A 19,957-nucleotide genomic window follows, 5' to 3' on the forward strand; every position below is an offset into this window, starting at 1 on the left:
TACCTTACACAATGCTGGTATGAATTGAAAATCCCTTTGAAAGGATCTGTAAATAAACACTATGTTGCTTCACTTGCACGTTTGTCCACTAGTAGGCAGCAGTCAGCTACCATGTCCTGACGTATGGTAAAGTAAAAAGTGCTGTCTCTCATCAAATTTGACTAAATACTTTATTTATTTAATAAGTTCGGTAATACCAAAACAAAAAGAAAAACTGTTCCACCTCAGTAGAATAAGTTATTTTTCTGTTTTGGGCATGTTTTGGTTAGTATAGCTGTTTTGACCTGCCATTTTTTAAATAATTGTTCATTATTGATGCAGTATGTTCTTTAAGATGTTTTTTTCCATATTTAGAATCCTGCATGTAAGCAGGTCGGCACTAAACATACAAAAAAATGTTATCTTAAAGGCCATATGTTGTTGAAACATAAAACCAAAACATGTTTACTTTAATGCTACAGATAAAGGCAGAAAGTGTTACCCGCGTTTCCCCCGCGGGAGTCACGGGTGACTAAAACCAGCAAGTCCGGGAACCCTAATAAGTCTGTGAGTGACAACTTATTGGAAATACGTTGACGGTAATTATGGAGTCAATATGCTTGATTTGAAATATTGTCAAGAAAGCCACGGTGACTTTGATTTGTTTCCACGGCAAAAGTCATCATTCATTATGACTCATAATCCAATCATCGTCATCTGTTCCAGTCGTCAAAAAATTGAAATAGCACTCCGTTCGTTCCGAGATTTTATGAATGAGTTTTTCATTGCAAATAATTCCAAGCAAAATCATTTATTGGAGTTCTTGTTGTTTTTTTCCCCAAAAAAATGGCGGCCTCAGAAGCATGAGTCTCGGGTGAAGCGTCGCCCCGGTTGCCCCGGTGGCCTGGCGTGACCCCAACCGCGACCCCTCTGCGCCTAGCTGCGTCCCCGCTGGGTTTGTTTTAGCTTGAGTTTCATCCCCTCTCCACTGAGCTTCCACTGGTCTTCCCTCCGGCGTCCCCCCGGCGTCCCACTGGCATCCCACTGTTCTCACGCAGAACTCGCCCTGTCGTGGCAGACTCTTTCCCTTGCCGTTTGGCGCCATTGGCGGCAAAATATGTCTAATCCGCTTCCGCCGGGGACATTTTTATTCATTTCCGTACGGCTTATCCTCACGAGGGGGTGCTGGAGCCCATCCCAGCAAACCCTGAAGTAGTAGACAGGAATGCTTTGTCTTGTGAGAAATGCATTTTTCAAAAGTCAATAAAAAAATAAGGGAATATTTACAGTTAAGTGTGTACAGTCATACCTCTACTTACAAATGCCTCTAAGTACCAAATTTTCAGGTTACAATTTTTTTTATATGCAAATGAGTGACTCGAGATATGAAAAAGATCCAAGTTACGAAATCCCCCCTGCATTTCCTTATCCGTTATTTTATTTGGAATTCCCCTTATTAAGCGATTAAAAACTACAAATGCAACGTAGCACATCTTTTCACACACACACACACATAGGGCACACGTAAAAGTCTAAAATGTACTACAAAGTGGACGGCTTTCTGCCCTGCTAGAACGGGCTCTTGCCGCCATCTGTCGGACAAATATGGGTATTGCATCTATGATGGCCGCGGAGGGACATATTTTAGCAGTGCAGGGCACATTTTCATATGCTTTATTTATTTTAAGACATTAATAAATAATTTATTTATAATTTTCTCTCACTTTTGTCTGTTTCCTCAAATCTTTCATACAAAATTTGGACAGTTGTGTTAGTTGGTAGTTGTGTGAGGACCGTGGAACGAATTAGAGATTTTACATATAAAGTACACCTCTACTTACGAAATTTTCAAGTTATGAAAAAATTCTGGAACCAATTAATTTCATAAGTAGAGGTACGACTGTATATTCAAACCAAAGCCTATTCATCCAAAAATGAGGATAATGAATCCATAACAAAAAGAAAATATCTTCCTCTCTCTCTCTTTCTCTTTCTCTTTGTTCCAATTTGGGCAAGCTGCCAAAAGTCTGCAACAAGTCATTCTGCAACGAGTCATTTCGAGCTAAAGCGTACACCAGCACGCCGTCCACGTGAACGGCGCTTCTATTTTGGCCGCCGCGTTTCCGCCGCCTCATTTCTTGGAAGTGACGACGCGTGCTCGGCACCCCGACAAACTCCGACCGGAGCGACTGGACCGGCAGGCGCGTGTCATCCAAAAAGTATTGCCCAGCACCCACGCTCTTTGTTTTATTCTCTTGGACAGGAACGCTGAGGACACCAAAGACGCTGTTGACGCCAGGCAGAAAAAGTGGACCTGATTGACTCTCATTTTTAGAAACGGGTGAGGATTTTAGTTTTTACTTCATTTCTTTGTTTACACGTCTATTATAGTCCTTGGCAGTATATTTTAATTTATTTTTTAACTTGATGGGGATATTCCCCAAATTTCTCGATTTCCCGTTTTTTGATACTATGTCAATAAAAATCCCAAATGGATTGTTATTAAAATCTTGAAAAACAGCAGCAAGAGCATAGAAGGCCTATAGCTAGCAAGCTAGCAGATGCCCAAAAACCTGGGGCACATTCTGGTTATGACATCATCTACGAGAAAATTTTCGTCGTGGGCGGGGCCAGGTTAGCTGGCATTTTTGGGTAACTTTTATTGGACAAAATTCCAAAACAAAGAACAGACACGTTATCTTGAAAGCCATCTAAAATAAGAATAGAGGCAACAACAGGAAACCAAAAAAAGTAATTAGAATTTTTTTGTAAAGCCCTTCTGGGATGTTTTTATAAGTGTTTTAATTTATCGCCATTGTTATCATCATCAACACAGTGCCCTCTTGCGTTTTAGTGTAAAAATAATATGAAATGTTATTATCATCTGTTAATAATTTCATACTTAAATCACTCCATAAAATAAGATGACTTTTTTTTAAAAAAATAGCGGCTCATACTCCATAAAACACGGTATCTAGTATTTAATTTAATTTTCCGTCAATTTTTTTATATAGATTGGTCCCCAAAATATTCTCTGCCATCATTTCAAAATCTCTCCCTCTTATATTTCATAACACATTTTTGTCATTTGCTATTTTTTGCAGGGTTCGATCATTATTGATTGGAAACTCCACCAAACCCGCAGCTGGTGAGATTCTGAGATTCTGCTCCTTTTTGTTTTCATATTAAAGTGACTGGTCACTAAAATGGACTTTGTTGAACGGTCTCCTCCAGGCTCACCTGATGGGGGACGGCATCATGGCGGCGTACGGACAGAGCCAGTACAGCCCCACCCTCCAAGCTGCCGGACCCTACGCACCTTACACGCAGGGCTACGCCGTCCCTCCTTACAGTGAGTGGTCGATAGGCGGAAAATTCGGCGATGGGAGGTCATGCACCTAAAAATTTGCTGTTTTCTCTCTGCGCAGACATTAAAACGGAGGAAGGTTTGAGTCACTCGCCGGGCCAGGCGGGACTTTTGGGCTACTCCAACTTCAGCGGCGCCCCCACTGGTCAAAGCCTTTATGGCTACTCGCACACGCACGGTGAGACCACTTGCAGTATTTTCGCGCACATACGCCGTATTTGTTGCTCCAAAAAAATGATGACTGAATTGAGGGTACGGCTTATATGCGCATAAATTAGACTTGACGTGAACAAAACGTCAGAACGCAAGAAAATGCGGCCGATACAGTCATTTATTTCAAAATAGAGAAAAGATAAACAGATAAAACGCTAAACGAAATTTATTTTGACGTCTATGAATGAAATTCATGAAGAAAAAACGTATCTTGCATAAAACGTGGAAAAACTGAATTACTATTCATGAAAAACCATGAATAAGGAGGTGAAAATTGTGAATCAGGGGGCTTATACGAGAGAAATTGTACAATTCAACGATTTTAAGGCCATTTTAAGGGTACGGCTTATACGCAGAGATGGCTTATATGTAAGAAAATATGGTAATACTTAACGGTACAAGTACAAAAACTTTTTGAGGAAAAATATCTCGATAAATGACCAAATGAGTGTGATGCGTGCTTTTGTCTCGCCATGCGGTTTTCAAGACAATTTTTTTTAATCACATTTAGTGTTTTTTATAAGAATATTTGTGTTCCTGCATAATGCCTGACACATACGTGCACGCTAAGCTAACTGAGGCCTGGGATAGGCTCCAGCGCCCCTTGTGTGAATAAGCAGTCCAGAAAAATGAATGATTTTATTGTACTCCATTATTTTAGTTCAGGGGTTGCCCTTTTGACTTGATGCTAATATGTTAGCACACTTGTATAGCCTTATTAAAAGCTTATTTTTGCTAAAATGATATTAAATGAAAGAAATAATGCATTTGCATTTAAGCGTGTTTTACCGAGAGCCCCCCGGTCAAACCCACTTTAACCCCAGCGCCCCCCGTCACGCACAAGGTCAATTTCACGCCGCTTTTCCAAGCCCGGCGCCGCCCACATTTTGACGGGCGCCTCTTTTGTTTTCCCCGCTAGTTTCCTCTCTCCCGCTCCGTCTGTTTTCTCACTTTCCCTCCGTCCGAGTGGGGAGGGGGCGTGGCCTGACCCTGAGAAAGGAGGGGGAGGCGTTTGACGCCAAGAGTCCAGACCGCAACTAATGGGGAACAGGTGTGAGGGGGCGGAGAACGGCGAGGTCACCCCAACAAAAAAAAACAGAGACGAGGACGACGAGAAAGACGGTCGACCCGCAAAAATCGTATTTTTGTCGTTTGGATTCTCAATATGAGAACCATGTGACCTATCCCGGCCAATCCGTCTTCAAAGGGATGTCCAATCCTGTTGGCGTGGGATGGAGGGCGGCAGCCAATGAACGATTTTCGTTGGAAATGTTCAGTGAGGATGAAAAAGTCACCGTTGATCACGTGGTGTCTTGTTTTTGGTTTTGCAGGCACAAGCATTTTCCAAGGCGGCCACGCCATCGCCACCGCCACGTCCACGCCGTTCAACCCGACGCAGCAAGTGAGCACACCTCAAATATGAATTTTAAAAAGTTTGGCTGAAAAAGGGGGAATCTGCCATGAACGGGATTTGGGGTTTTTACTTTGGAGTTATGCCATATACGGTATGCCAAATATTGAGGTTTTTTTAGTTTAGAGTTTTGAACATTTATTTTGAAAGAAATCATTGAATTTGTTTTTTAGGTGATATTTGGATGTTGATTTTTTTTTGTCAGTATTTTTAAACTTCCATTTTCTGGTGTTTAGCAGAATTTGAATCACCAGATTTGGAAAGATGAAAGAAAAAATGGGGACGTGTGATAGCAATATTTTAGCGTATTTAGTCAACTGGAGGTCTTAAATTTGATCAAAATGATCTTTAACAACTTGACGCTTTCATTTAAATGTTTGCGAGTATACTGGAGAAATGCAAAAGTACATCCATTCAAAAATATACTAAACTTTTATCTAAAATTGAAGAAATGATTTTTTTAATATTATTTGTTACATTTTTTTAAATATATCCTAAACACACACATACAATTTATACATATAGCTGTTCTATATATGTAAATACATGACAATATTTATATTGTTACACTAGCATATATATGTAGAGCCACTAGGCTCAAAGGTTTTGGGACGCTTCACCATTCATTCCGGATGAAAAAGTGTCTCAAAACTTTTGACGGGAAAACGGATTTTTCAAAATGTATTTTTAATGTTATTAACATTTTAAAATGCTGTTTAAAAAATCCGATGTGACACGTTTTCTGTGTTTGGCAGGATTTTTCCTCGTATTCCAGCTACAGCCAGTCTCAGTACTCTCCATACTCGCAGTACTCGCATCACTACAACAGTCCGTACCTGAGCGGCAGCAACATAAGCCCCGCCTCCATCGCCAACCCGTTAACCTATCAGCACCCAGAGCACCCCGTCATGTTACCCAATCACAGCCCGGAATCTCACACGGGTGCGTTTTTTTTTACTTTTACGTTCTGGTAAAATGAAGTTCATCCTCGTTAGCTAGCATTTTGCCAATTCGACGTCTATCCGTGTCGATGCTAGCTTTTTACAAAATGTATCTGTTTTATTTTAGGGGAGTACCACCCACCCCCTAGCCCACCCACACCCAATAAAGATGACGGCGAGAGGGGCACGGTGTCCATGCGGAGGGGCTCCGACGGGAAGCTAAGGGGCCGCAAAAAAGCCACTGACCCGGCGCCACCTTTGGATGCCGACATTGAGGTAACCCACTTTAGTTAGCGGCTAATCCCTAGCAGAAATTTATTGTCTTGTTTTTATATGAAAGACATGCAGTCATACCTCTACTTACGAATGCCTCTCGATACCAACGTTTCAGGTTACGATTTTTTTATATGCAAATGAGTGACTCGAGATACGAAAAAGATCCAAGTTACGGAATCCCCCAAAAAGTAAATATATTTCCTTATCTGTTATTCATTTTGAATTCCCCTTATTTAGCGATTAAAATCTGTAAAAATGCAACACGGCACATATTTTCTCACACACACACGGCACACGTAAAAGACTAAAATGTACTACAAAGTGGACGGCTTTCGGACCTGGTAAACGGGCCCTTCGCCCTCTGGCGGACAAACATGGGTACTACATCTATAACGGCCGTGGAGGGAGATATTTCAGCGGCGGAGGGCATATTTCCCTATGCTTTATTTATTTTAAGGCATTAATAAAAAATGTCCTTATAATTTTCTCTCATTTTAGTGTGTTTCCTCACGTCTTTCATTCCAAAATTGTGACACTTTGACCAAATTTAAAGGGTTTAGTTGGTAGTTGTGTGAGGACCGTGGAAAGAATTAGAGAATTTACATATAAAGTACACTTCCACTTACAACATTTTCAAGTTACGAAAAAAGTCTTGGAACCAATTAATTTTGTAAGTAAAGGTACGACTTTACTGTATTTTAAAGATTTTCTGATCCATCAAGGCGCGTTTAAACTTCATTAATTTAATTTAAATTTGGAGGGAAAGGGTCGTGTCAAGAGTCAATTATTAATAATTAAGTAAAGATTCACCTACTATAAAAAAAAGTATTTTTTATGATTTTTATGCAAATATCCACCAAAAGGCACACTTGAATGGTGAGTAATGCATTCAAAACAATTGGAAATGGCAAAGTTCAACAGTTGTGCAGTTCAAATGGACGAATCACCGAGTTAACTCACTTAATATTCGCACTTTGGACATTTTGTTTTGGACAGATGGACTTTTAAAGCTTTAAGCTGAGTTCAAAATGTGGAGCGCTCTCATTTTTCCATGGACTTTTGCTCCCAGATGTTTGAGTAGCACGCTACGCCAAAGACGGGAGGAGATGCTTTTGTTTTCTCTCCGCCCGGCGCGGCGCTTTCTGCTTTTCGGAGGTTAACGCTACAACGTGTGTTATTTCACTGCAGCGGGTGTTTATCTGGGATTTGGACGAAACCATCATCATTTTCCACTCGCTGCTCACGGGGACCTTCTCCTCCAGATTTGGCAAGGTACTGCCCACAAAGGCACTTTTTTACGCATGTATGGGGATTATTTTATTGGATTTTATTTTAAAGCCTTACTGGCCACTCATTGGCTGCCATTGATGCCACTAAACGTCCCATCCATTTGGACTGGGAAGGACAAATGTCAAAATGGATTGGACGTCAAGCACCACCAATGGCATCGCAAAATTGAACACTAAATATTTTGTTGTAATTCTTTGTCTATTTTACCTTTTTTTTTACTTAAAGCAATGATAAGAAAGGGAACACATACTAAATGTGATTTTTTTTTAAACTAAACTTAACTTTGGACCTCAACTATGGCCAATGGCATCACAAAATTTAACACTAAATATTTTTATTGTTTAATTTTTAAAGTAATTCTTTGTTCATTTTACTTTTTTTACTTAAAACAATGATAAGAAAGGGAAGACATACTAAATATGATTTTTTTTAAACTAAACTTAACTTTGGACCTCAAGTACCGCCAATGGCATTGCAAAATTTAACACTAAATATTTTGTTGTATTTCTTTGTTTATTTGACCTTTTTTTTTTACTTAAAACAATGATAAGAAAGGGAACACATACTAAATATGATTTTTTTTAAACTAAACTTAACTTTGGACCTCAAGCACCGCCAACGGTATCACAAAATTTAACACTAAATATTTTGGTGTAATTCTTTGTTTATTTTACCTTTTTTTTTTAACTTAAAACAATGATAAGAAAGGGAAAGAATATGAAATATTATTATTTTTTAAACTAAACTTAACCAAATTAAAAAATGTTCAATAAAATACAAAATTGGTATAAAAGCAGTAGATTTTTTAAAAATGTTCAACTTTCTTTTTTTAACAAAAAGTGTGTATATATATATATATATATATAGTATTAATTGGTAGCAGTTGTAATGTTCTAAATAGAAATAGGAATGAGTCCTTTAAAGGGTTAAATGTCTTAAAATAATAGTTCAAATTTCATTTAAATGATGAAAAAAAGTGACTTGCTTTATTAAGGGTGAAAGGCAAGCACCCCCATACCCGCAAAATGAATGAAAAGCCTGATTAGCTGTCAAGTGTCGTGACCGCGGTCCCTGAAAGGGTTAAATGTTTTATTTGGGGGGGGTAGATTCACCCCCCCGACAGGTTTCACACGCCGAGCGTTTTGCCCCGCGTTGTTTCTTTTCATTACGCGGCCGGTTTGTTTAGCTTCGCCGGCTTCCCGCCGCATGATTGACAGCCAGCGGGAAATTTTTACATAACAGCTTTCTGGCTTTTGACCGGGTTTCTGCTGTTCGGAATTCTCACGGTCCAACCACCCGCCGTCCGACACCGGGCTTAAAGGGCGAGCTTGGCGCACGCTGTTATTCTTCTGTATCCTTTTTTGTTTCTTAGGACAAAAAAAATCGGCTGGGCGAGTGTTGAAATATGACTCATGCGCCAAAAATTCCGGGTTTGTTCCCAGCGCCCCAACGCCTCGCCGCCGGAAGCAGGGAAGGGAGTCAGAACTGAACTTAACGGGAAGGATCGATAAGTTGAGCTGAGAACAAAATTGACATTCAAAAGGCCGGCCATAATTGAAGAGTATTTTCCCTGGCCGCTAGGGGGCGTTGAGTTCCGTTTCCAAAAGTTATTCTGTCAATCAGTACTTTCTTGCGAGGCAACAAGATAACATCATATTTATTCTGACGAGTTGAGCTAAGAACAAAATTGACATTCAAAAAGCCAGCCATAATTGAAGAATATTTTCCCTGCCCACTAGGGGGCGTTGAGTTCAGTTTCCAAAAGTTATTCTGTCAATCAGTACTTTCTTATGAGACAACAAGATAACATCATATTTATTCTGGATAGACGGGAATTCCGATGATTTGAAGTTAAGCCAACAATTGTTGATCATTTAGCACGCTAATGGCGTTCCACAGGGCTCCGTCTTAAAGCCCCTTTATCCTCACTCGTTTTTCACTAAGTCTAAATGTCATTTAACGACGGTTGATGGCCAGCCTTCTCAATATTTTTTTTTCACGGCCATCCTGCGCTTTTATCTTTTTCAAAACTGGAGTTGACTAAATTTCCGCACTAAAGCAGCGCTTAGCATGTTTTATAGACTGGAACAAAAAAACTGTGTGACTCGGGAACACAACAGGGATCCAAAATGGCGGCGAGTACGGCTGCAACGGCTCTTTGCTCTCCAGTTTGGTGTTTTGTTTTGTAGATTGTGCAATATTTTAGAATTGACCTTGCCAGGACGTGACTTTTCATATTTTGATATTACTTATTTATGTTTTTTGTACTGGGAAAACGTACTTTGTGGAGTAGCACCACCAATTTCGTTATACGCAGCTGTGTATGATGACAGGCTTTTAAATGATTGATTGTTTTTTTTGTTTAGTTTAGTTTTTAAACTGCAAACTCAAGAAAGGCTTTCTTAAGTCGACAGGGTGATTACAGACAATTATTCCAATTATGAGAGAACAGTGGTGTCCTAATCCTTCAACTCCTCCCCTTTTCATTTTTCTCTTCTTCATCTGCAACTCAACGTTATTTCCGCGTACAAAAGGCCTTTTAAATGTGAACGGGGTAATTATTGGGCAGACTCGTTTTTGTCAACGGGAAAACCTGACGGGTTAATCTGACGTTCACCTTTGGCTGACACTCCGCCCGCCGCCGCATTTGTGCTCAACGAGGGCTTCGGTTGGCTCGGGTGACGGCGCGCCCACGCGGCTAGTAAAGTTAAAAAAGCATGCCCAGAGTTGACTGAACTTGGCTGGTTGACTGATTTTGACTGGTTGGAGACAGTCGTGGATGTTTGGATCATTTATGCAGCACTTTGAAGTTTTGTTAGATGTTAGCGCCGGAACGTTAGTGGCAACCATATAAAGAGGCTCGACTGCAAAATGACTCAAAGGGAGTTAGCCCACTCTTGTTCATATTTAAAGATTTATTTGGATGCGGCAACTTGGACCACTGCATTTACAGTGGCCATCATATGGATGTTTTGGTCAGATCTTCAACAGTAAACAAGCAGAATCACATGAATGGAGTTGGCCCACACTTGATCACGAAATATTCATCCACGTCCGGTCTTAGAGCCCTATTGTACTCCACTCATGGACATCCTAGGCAGATTTTGTCAAATTTTCAATGGCTCACCAGCAAAATGACATGTATGGAGTTGGCCCACTCTTGATCATGAAATATGAGTAGGTTTACTCGATGTTTAGACTTAGACCTCTATTGTATTCTATTTTTATTGGCCGTCAGTAGGTAGAATTTGTACACGTTTCAACGACTCACCAGAAAAATGGAGTTGGCCCACTCTTGATCACAAAATATTCATCCACGTCTGGTCTTAGACCCTTATTGTACTCCACTAATAGACATCCTAGGCAGATTTTGTCAAATTTTTAATGGCTCAACAGCAAAATGACATGTATGGAGTTGGCCCACTCTTGATCACGAAATGTGAATAGGTTTACTTGATGTTTAGACTTAGACCTCTATTGTATTCTATTTGTATTGGCCGTCACTAGGTAGAATTTGTACACGTTTCAACGACTCACCAGAAAAATGGAGTTGGCCCACTCTTGATCACAAAATATTCATCCACATCTGGTCTTAGACCCTTATTGTACTCCACTCATGGACATCCTAGGCAGATTTTGTCAAATTTTCAATGGCTCACCAGCAAAATGACATGTATGGAGTTGGCCCACTCTTGATCACAAAATATGAATAGGTTTACTTGATGTTTAGACTTAGACCTATATTGTACTCTAGTTTTATTGGCCGTCACCTGGTAGAATTTGTTCACGTTTCAACGACCCACCATTAAAAATGGAGTTGGCCCACCTTACATCAAGAAATATGATTTCATTGATATTTGGACTTTGAGCACTATTGCCAGCCATCGCAAGGCATGTATCAAATTTGAAGGGCTCCCCTGCAAAATGACATAAGTGTAGTTGGCCCACTTGATCACGATATATTGCTCAAATCAGCAACAGGCCATCTCTATTTTTCACATGACCGTTGCAAACTATATCCTGTCAAAATGCCAATGTAACCGCTGTTTACGAACTTGGACACTCTGTTGTAGGATTCGTCCAAGGCCGTGTCTCTCGGTTTGTGGATGGAGGAGATGATCTTCAATTTGGCCGACTCGCGGCTCTTCTTCAACGATCTGGAGGTGGAGCTCAATCAAAATATATTTACACTCTGTAGGAACGGATTTAAACGGAGAACGCTTTTTTTGCCCGCCTCCAGGAATGTGACCAAGTTCATATCGACGACGTGGCGTCAGACGACAACGGTCAGGACTTGAGGTGGGGGAGACGAAATTCACCTTGGCCGTCGCCATTGTTTTTTTTTTTTCTAAATGTTGTTAAAAGTGTTTCTTTCCCGCAGCACGTACAACTTTGCCAGCGACGGCTTCCAGAGCCCGGCGGGAACCGGATCCCTCTGCCTGGGCTCGGGGGTCCACGGCGGGGTGGACTGGATGAGGAAGCTGGCCTTCCGCTACCGCCGGGTCAAGGAGATTTACAACACCTACAAGAATAATGTTGGAGGTGAGCTCCAATTCAACATTTCCCCAAAATACGACATCTAACAGGAAAATTCGTAGAAATTAACTGATGGATGAATTATTAATACAATTTAATTAACATGGAAGACACCTTTAAACATACACTGGTTACAACTTGCAAGGAGAATCACTCATAACTCGCCTTCGTTCAAGAGGATTCTGAAGAGCGGCATACTCTTCTCTCCATTTAGTCGCGCCATACTCAAAACATTTAATCTAATCTGATTCAAAACAATTGCATAAGCTAACCCAATAACACCATTAAGGTAAAAAAACAACTGCTCATATTAGATCGAAACCAAAACAGCTGCGTAAGAATTTGCAGTATAAGCACATACCTGTCAACCTCTGCCGATAACTGCCCTTATAAATGATTATGATTCCCCTTACAAACCCCCAAAAAACCTTACAAACACCGTACGAGTCGTACAATTAGTTTTTTTTGGGGGGGGGGGCTATAGTAAACCTTTATTTTAACAGTTACCTTCTTAGCCTGTTTTCGCTATTAGTCTATTGTTACTTTAACGTGTGTTTCTAATCAAATAAGAAATTGCCCTCCTAAAATTGCGACCTATTTTTCCGCCTCATTTGCCCGCAGCGACTCGTATTCCGAAAAATTCAGTCATTTGGCAGTCAAGGCGGAAACGAAGGAAGGAAATTTCACATTTTCCCGTACTTTCTTATTGTATTGTGCTTCAGATTTCACCTTTGGAGGTTGATTCACTCAAACAAAAGATGTCGTTTCGCAACTTGTTCTGTTTTCAGCAGCAATTGAATGAAACGCACTGTTGAGCAAGTTGGCCGAGCGCCAGGCCTTTTAAGAAAAATCCCCGACATGACAACTTGACAAACGACCAGCTGTCTAGAAATCTAAAAAGCCTTTGTTTAATGAACCGTCATAAACGCTAATTATACAGACGAGCTATCATGTTAAAAAAAAGATACCTCCCTCCCTCCCTTTTTGTGGGGGAATCATTTTTTGTAAGTCATAAAAATGTGAAAATCCACGCTGAAACTCGCAAACGGAAAACACTTGCAACTTGGACTCAGCAGTGAAGTAAATAATAAATTTAAAAAATAAATATATACAGTGGTACCTCGACATACGATCGTAATCCGTTCCGAGACTGAGATCGTATGACGAGCTTTTCGTAACTCGAGCGGACGTTTTTACCATTGAAATGAATTGAAAACAAATTAATTCGTTCCAACCCTCTGAAAAAACACCAAAAAGAAATTTGATTTTTTTCCACGACAACGCACTCGTAAACGGAACTAACTAATTAAAATTTACTTGGATAAATATATACAGACACACTCAAACATACATTTTATGTAACTTTACACAAAACTGAATTCTAATTTTGTTTTAATCTTTTTTTTTTTACCTTTGTTCTCTTTGGGTTAGCGGTTTGCCACGCCTCCACCCTCACGTTCGCTATCGATGGCCTGTTTGCTGTTGTACTATTCGCTTCAAAATATTCCGAAAATGATGCACACAAATGTCCTCACAATAGGATAACGCACGACCACTTGCCAACGAGAAGTAATCTTGAATGAGCGATCGCGGGAGCTAACAGGCTAAGGAAGGAATAACAGCCTACCCACGTATTGATTGTGGGTAATGAAGTTTTATTCTGCGAAAGAGTGCCATTGGCTATCGGCGTTGTGTGCACCAGTATACTTCATTACCCAGAAAGCCCTCTTTTTGATCGCGCATGCGCGTTGTGCGTTTCCTGGTCGATGCGTAGGAGAAACTCGTCTGAATTACTCGTTCAGTACTCGTAGATATTGTTATACACGAAAGAGATGCTGCAAAAAAGTGCGCTACAATGATAAACAGCCTCTCATGTCATGGCCACCTGGCTTGGTCGCATCTCGAAATTTTAATCGTATCGCGAGCGAATTATTCGATCGAAATGTTCGTCGTACCACGAGCATGTCGTATGACGAGCGGTCGTATGACGAGGTACAACTGTGTATATATATATATATATATATATATATATATATATATATATTTTGTTTTTAATACAGGGGTGACCCTACTTTGCGGTTTTTCGTTTATCGCGACCATGTCTGGTCTACATGAACCGCGATAATCGAGGGATTACTGTTTCCGTGAATGGTAACATTGTGGCGCTCTCTGGCTCCCTCTGGCGGCCACAGGTCTGCTGGGCAGCCCCAAGCGCGAAGAGTGGCTCCAGCTGCGGCGAGAGATGGAGGTCCTCACCGATTTGTGGCTGACGCAGGCCCTCAAGGCGTTGGCGCTGATCAGCACCAGGTGAGTCCGTCCCATCACATCCAGATTTTTCATTTCGAGAGTTTTTTTTTCTGTCCAACAACGGCGTCAGAACTTTTCGACATTAACCCCGACTAAACTAGATGAACTTTTTCTTTCTCCATATCCCTGCTGACTTGATTTCATAAGATTTTCAGATGTTTAATTTATTAGATTGGATCCCCTTTTAATTCATTCCATCAGAACTAAAGTAAAATTTACGACTTCAGGATTTATCAGGGTCGCTAGCAAGGACAGGGCGCTAACAAAAACTTTAATGACTGTGCCCGGATTATCCAAAAATAACAAAGACATTGGAATCAAATAAGAAAATTCAACCTGACAGGGAGGGTTTGGGAAAACAACAAACGCAGGTGATCCGACAGTGACTGACAAACACACAGGGTTTAATTAGACAGACAAGAGTTGATGAGACAATCACAAACACCTGGTTCAAACGAGGTGCAGCCACCAGGTGAATTCAATAGGCAATCATGGAATTGAATATGGTTGGTGAAAAGCGAAATGCTTCTATTGAGGGAGGTGCAAGGAAGAGGCAAGCCATTTCATTTGAAACGAGTGGCAATAATAACAAAGCTTGATGCGCGTCAGAAAGTGGTGAGCGTTGCATGTGAGTACAACTTGAATCGTTCGACCGTCAGTACCATTTCTAAACATAAAGATCGAGCAGCAGGACCCAAATATTGAACGTTGCACACAAAGTTTGCAAATCAATTGAATGATGCCATACAGTGCTACCGCATCATTTATGATGAAAAAAGGAAAACTGCAATCGTCATTAGATAGCTTCTTTCGGCCAGTTTCTAGTAAATCTCTCTCTCTCTAATGTATGTATACAGTACTGTATGTATTCTCTCCATTTTATTAAATGTTTTTTCTAGTACAAACCAGTGCGTGTTACTTATACAAGCCTTAAACATACAAATGCACTTATATAAACCTTCAATATACTTATATAGGCCTTAAACATAAATTATAATACAAAATATAGCACTGAGCAACTTACGAACAAATTCAACTTATGAACAATCGCTCGGAACCTAACTCGTTCGTAAGTAGGGGAGCGTCTGTACCTTTTTTTTTAATTATAACACCAACAGCTTGTTAAGCCATATTTTTTAGGATATAGTTATCCATAAACTGTGAATATGGTAATAGTTATCCATAAACTGTGAATATGGTAGATGAAGCAATGTTGCGTATTTTCCAATGAATTTAAAGTCTAATGTTTGCTCAATTTTTTTTTTCCAGGCCCAACTGCGTGAACGTCCTGGTGACCACCACTCAGCTGGTTCCGGCGCTCTCCAAAGTGCTCTTGTACGGTTTGGGCGCCGCCTTCCCCATCGAGAACATCTACAGCGCCACCAAAATCGGTCAGTGGCGCAGGAAAAAAGTCGAAAAGGAACGAGGGCGGCGAGGACGATGGCGGCCGCCAACTCTGGCTCTCTGCTCTTGGTCCGCAGGCAAGGAGAGCTGCTTCGAGCGCATCTCGCAGCGCTTCGGCAGGAGGGCCGTCTACGTGGTGGTCGGCGACGGCAGCGAAGAGGAAAGCGTGGCCAAAAAAGTGAACGCTGACCGTATCGCCGTAGGCCTGCCAGAATAAAGTCACCAGAAAAGTCAAAATATTATGAGAAAAAAAAAACGGAATGTAACCAAAAGTCATGGCATGACTTGACAGATTTTTTGTAACCAAGGCTTTTTAAAAAAAAAACGACATAGTATAGTAAGGCTTTTTTTTCTTAAAAAAAAAACGACCTAGTATAGTAAGGCTTTAAAAAAAAAAACATAGTATATTAAGGCTTTTTTTTTTAAAAAAACAACATAGTATAGTAAGGCTTTTTTGTAAAAAATGACATAGTATAGTAAGGCTTTTTTTTTGTAAAAAAAACGACATAGTATAGTAAGGCTTTTTTAGTTTAAAAAACGTCATAGTATTGTAAGGCTTTTTTTCTTAAAAAAACGACATAATATAGTAATGCTTTTTTTCTTAAAAAACAACATAGTATAGTAAGGCTTTTTTTGTCAAAAAAAATGACATAGTATAGTAAGGCTTTTTTGTAAAAAAAAAAATGACAGTATAGTAAGGCTTTTTTTCTTAAAAAACAACATAGTATAAATAGTAACTCTGTTTTTTCTTTAAAAAACAACATAGTATAGTAAGGCTTTATTTCTTAAAAACGACATGGTATAGTAAAGCTTTTTTTGTAAAAATGACATAGTATAGTAAAGCTTTATTTCTTAAAAAACGACATAGTATAGTAAGGCTTTTTTCTTTAAAAAACGACCATGTACAGTAAGGATTTTTTCTTAAAAAACGACATAGTATAGTAAGGCTTTTTTGTAAAAAAAAATGACATAGTATAGTAATCAAAAGTCATGGCATGACTTGACAGAGTTTTTGTCACCAAGTCGGCATATTATGACTTGACCTACTTTAGAAAATAGGCCTACAAAGTCAAAATATTACGAGAAATGAGATCAAGTCATGACATAACTTTTTTTCTAATAGCCTTCAATTTAAGCTAAGCTAAGTCGTCATAAGACGTACTTCAGAAATATTATGAGATTGAAGTTGAAATCTATACAAGAATTTTAAAAAAGTAGCAAAATGATATCAGGGTCACTTTATATCTATGGATTCAGCACAGTAATATTACATACGCTAGGCCTCAAAATTATTAATTTTTGAGTTGAAATAACGAGAACAAAGTCCGAATTTTAACGAGATACATGGTCGTTTTTTAAGAAAAATGCCTTACTATTCTATGTCGTTTTTTTACGGAAAAAAAGCCTTACTATACTATGTCGGGTTTTTTTAAAAAGCCGTACTATACTGTCGTTTTTTACAAAAAAGCCTTACTATACTATGTCGTTTTTTAAAGAAAAATGCCTTACTATACTATGTCGTTTTTTTAAGAAAAAAAGCCTTACTATACTATGTTGTTTTTTCAGAAAAAAATAGCCTTACTATACTATGTCATTTTTAAGAAAAAAAGCCTTACTATACTATGTCGTTTTTTAAGAAAAAAGCCTTACTATACTGTGTCGTTTTTTAAGAAAAAAAGCCTTACTATACTATGTTGTTTTTTAACTAAAAAAGCCTCACTATATATACTATGTCATTTTTTACGAAAAAAAGCCTTACTATACTATGTCGTTTTTTAAGAAAAAAAAGCCTTACTATTCTATGTCGTTTTTTAAGAAAAAAGCCTTACTATACTATGTCGTTTTAAAAAAAGCCTTACTATACTATGTCGTTTTTTACGAAAAAAAAGCCTTACTATACTATGTCGTTTTTTAAAGAAAAAAAGCCTAACTATTCATCACGAGATCAAATTCCGAATATTACAATGCAATACGTATAGATTCAGCACGGCTCATAATATGACATTACGGAAATAGGACTTTATTCTTGTAGGCCTTTTTTTATGTTCCATTTTAAAACGGCAAAAAACAATCCTAATTTCTCTTCATTTTTTGTTTTGTTTTTTTTCTCCTAGAAGAACATGCCTTTCTGGAGGGTGTCCTGTCGGGCCGACCTGGAGGCGCTCAGCCACGCGCTGGAGCTCGACTACCTGTAGGGGCGCCATTGGTAAATTCCATGAACTCTGGGACAGAAAAAAAGCCACCAAAACAAGCGGCTAGAGGACCAAAGCTTCGAGAAATGTTCTCAGTAAGGAACAAAAAAAATAGCATTCTAGTTATGATCTAACCATTCCCCGCCGGCCACGTGAGCTATTTATTGTCGGTCGTGAAATGACTTTTTAAAAGAGGAAAAAGGTTTGTACGCTCTGTGCTTTTTAACCCTATTTTTATTTTTTTTTGTAAATTAGTGTTTGATTTGTGGCCGCCGCGCATGTGCCAGCTTAGCTTTGATGATTTGTATATAAGGTGCTCCATTTCTTTTCACATGAATGGACAAATAAAACATAAGTTAATTACGCACCAGTACTTAATTTTAGTAATCGATGCATATTAAAGTAAGAATGAAAGAAAATATTCTACTCTAAAACCCCAAATTTCTAGCAGAAAAAGTTCCATTTCTTTAAAACGCCATTTTTTTTAGATAAAAGCGTTACTATACTCTGTCGTTTTTTGGGTCAAAAAAGCCTTACTATACATGGTCATTTTTTGGGTCAAAAAAGCCTTACTATACATGGTCATTTTTTAATACAAAAATAAGACTTACTATATACGGTCATTTATGCAAAGAAAAAAAGCCTTACTATACATGGTCGTTTTTTAAGGAAAAAACCCTTACTATACTTGTCTATACAAAAATGACCATGTATAATAAGGCTCCCCCCCCCCCCCCCCAAAAAAAAACGACCATGTATAGTAAGGCTTTTTTTCTTAAAAAACGACATATTATAGTAAGGCTTTTTTCTTAAAAAACGGCATAGTTAGTATAGTAAGGCTTTTTTCTTAAAAAAAACGACCTAGTATAGTAAGGCTTTTTTTCTTTAAAAAACGACCTAGTATAGTAAGGCTTTTTTTTTTAAAACGACATAGTATAGTAAGGCTTTTTTGGTTAAAAAAAAAAAGACATAGTATTGTAAGGCTTTTTTTCTTAAAAAACGACATAATATAGTAAGGCTTTTTTTTCTTAAAAACAACATAGTATAGTAAGGCATGTTTTTGTAAAAAACAACATAGTATAGTAAGGCTTTTTAGTAAAAAAAATGACATAGTATTGTAAGGCTTTTTTTTCTTAAAAAACGACATAATATAGTAAGGCTTTTTTTCTTAAAAAATGACATAGTATAGTAAGGCTTTTTTTTCTTAAAAAACGACATAGTATAGTTTGGCTTTTTTTTTTGTAAAAAATGACATAGTATAGTAAGACTTTTTTGTAAAAAAAAATGACATAGTATAGTAAGGGTTTTTTGTAAAAAAAAAAAAAATGACATAGTATAGTAAGGCTTTTTTCTTAAAAAACAACATAGTATAGTAAGGCTTTTTTTTCTTAAAAAACAACATAGTATAGTAAGGCTTTTTTTCTTAAAAAACGACATAGTATAGTAAAGCTTTTTTTGTAAAAATGACATAGTATAGTAAGGCTTTATTTCTTAAAAAACGACCATGTATAGTAAGGATTTTTTCTTTAAAAAATTGTGTCATTTTTCCCTTAAATAGAAGCAACCATGTGTACTCAAGGGTTTCCAAAAACTACAAGGTAAGGTGTGGCTACTTCATGGTGTAGAGGTTTGTTCACCTGACTGACATGTGGGTAGGTGTGGTCTGAATCCCAGTTGGGAATAAATTTTCCCTTAAATAGAAACAACCATGTGTAGTCAAGACTTTCCAATAATGACAAAGATAAGTGTGGCCACTTGGCGTAGAGGTTTGTTCACCCGACTGCAATGCGGGCAACTGGGGTTCGAATCCCGGTCGGGAAAACTTTCCCTTAGTTGTTTCTATATATTTGTAGTCAAGACTTTCCAATAATGACAAAGTAAAGTGTGGCCACTTCGTGGCGTAGAGGTTAACTCACATGACTGCCATGTGGGAGGCTGGGGTTCGAATCCCGCTGTCGTTTGACTGATCACTACACTATGTAGTTCAGTAAATGGATGATCCTTTTTTCATTAAAATAAAGACTTAGTCATTTTTTTCAGC

General features: G+C 38.7%; 1 protein-coding gene across 2 annotated transcripts; it reads left to right on the forward strand.

The window, feature by feature from the left end:
• The first annotated feature begins 2,070 nt into the window (after window positions 1-2,070).
• On the forward strand, window positions 2,071-18,281 carry eya2 (EYA transcriptional coactivator and phosphatase 2). Of its 2 annotated transcripts, none has more exons than XM_077602874.1 (15): window positions 2,071-2,320; window positions 3,084-3,127; window positions 3,214-3,331; window positions 3,408-3,524; window positions 4,891-4,961; window positions 5,726-5,912; window positions 6,039-6,187; window positions 7,376-7,459; window positions 11,551-11,640; window positions 11,718-11,776; window positions 11,859-12,019; window positions 14,206-14,320; window positions 15,590-15,711; window positions 15,802-15,902; window positions 17,842-18,281. In XM_077602874.1, the coding sequence occupies exons 3-15, from the start codon at window positions 3,223-3,225 to the stop codon at window positions 17,917-17,919; spliced, it is 1,443 nt and encodes a 480-aa protein (XP_077459000.1). In that variant the 5' UTR covers window positions 2,071-2,320; window positions 3,084-3,127; window positions 3,214-3,222; the 3' UTR covers window positions 17,920-18,281. The 2 variants fall into 2 exon arrangements, with proteins under 2 accessions (XP_077459000.1, XP_077458999.1); XM_077602873.1 differs by having other exon boundaries at window positions 2,073-2,320; window positions 17,839-18,281.
• The last annotated feature ends 1,676 nt before the right edge of the window (window positions 18,282-19,957 follow it).

This window comes from Stigmatopora argus, chromosome 6 (genome assembly GCF_051989625.1).
Source record: "Stigmatopora argus isolate UIUO_Sarg chromosome 6, RoL_Sarg_1.0, whole genome shotgun sequence".
Classification (NCBI taxonomy): Eukaryota; Metazoa; Chordata; class Actinopteri; order Syngnathiformes; family Syngnathidae; genus Stigmatopora; species Stigmatopora argus.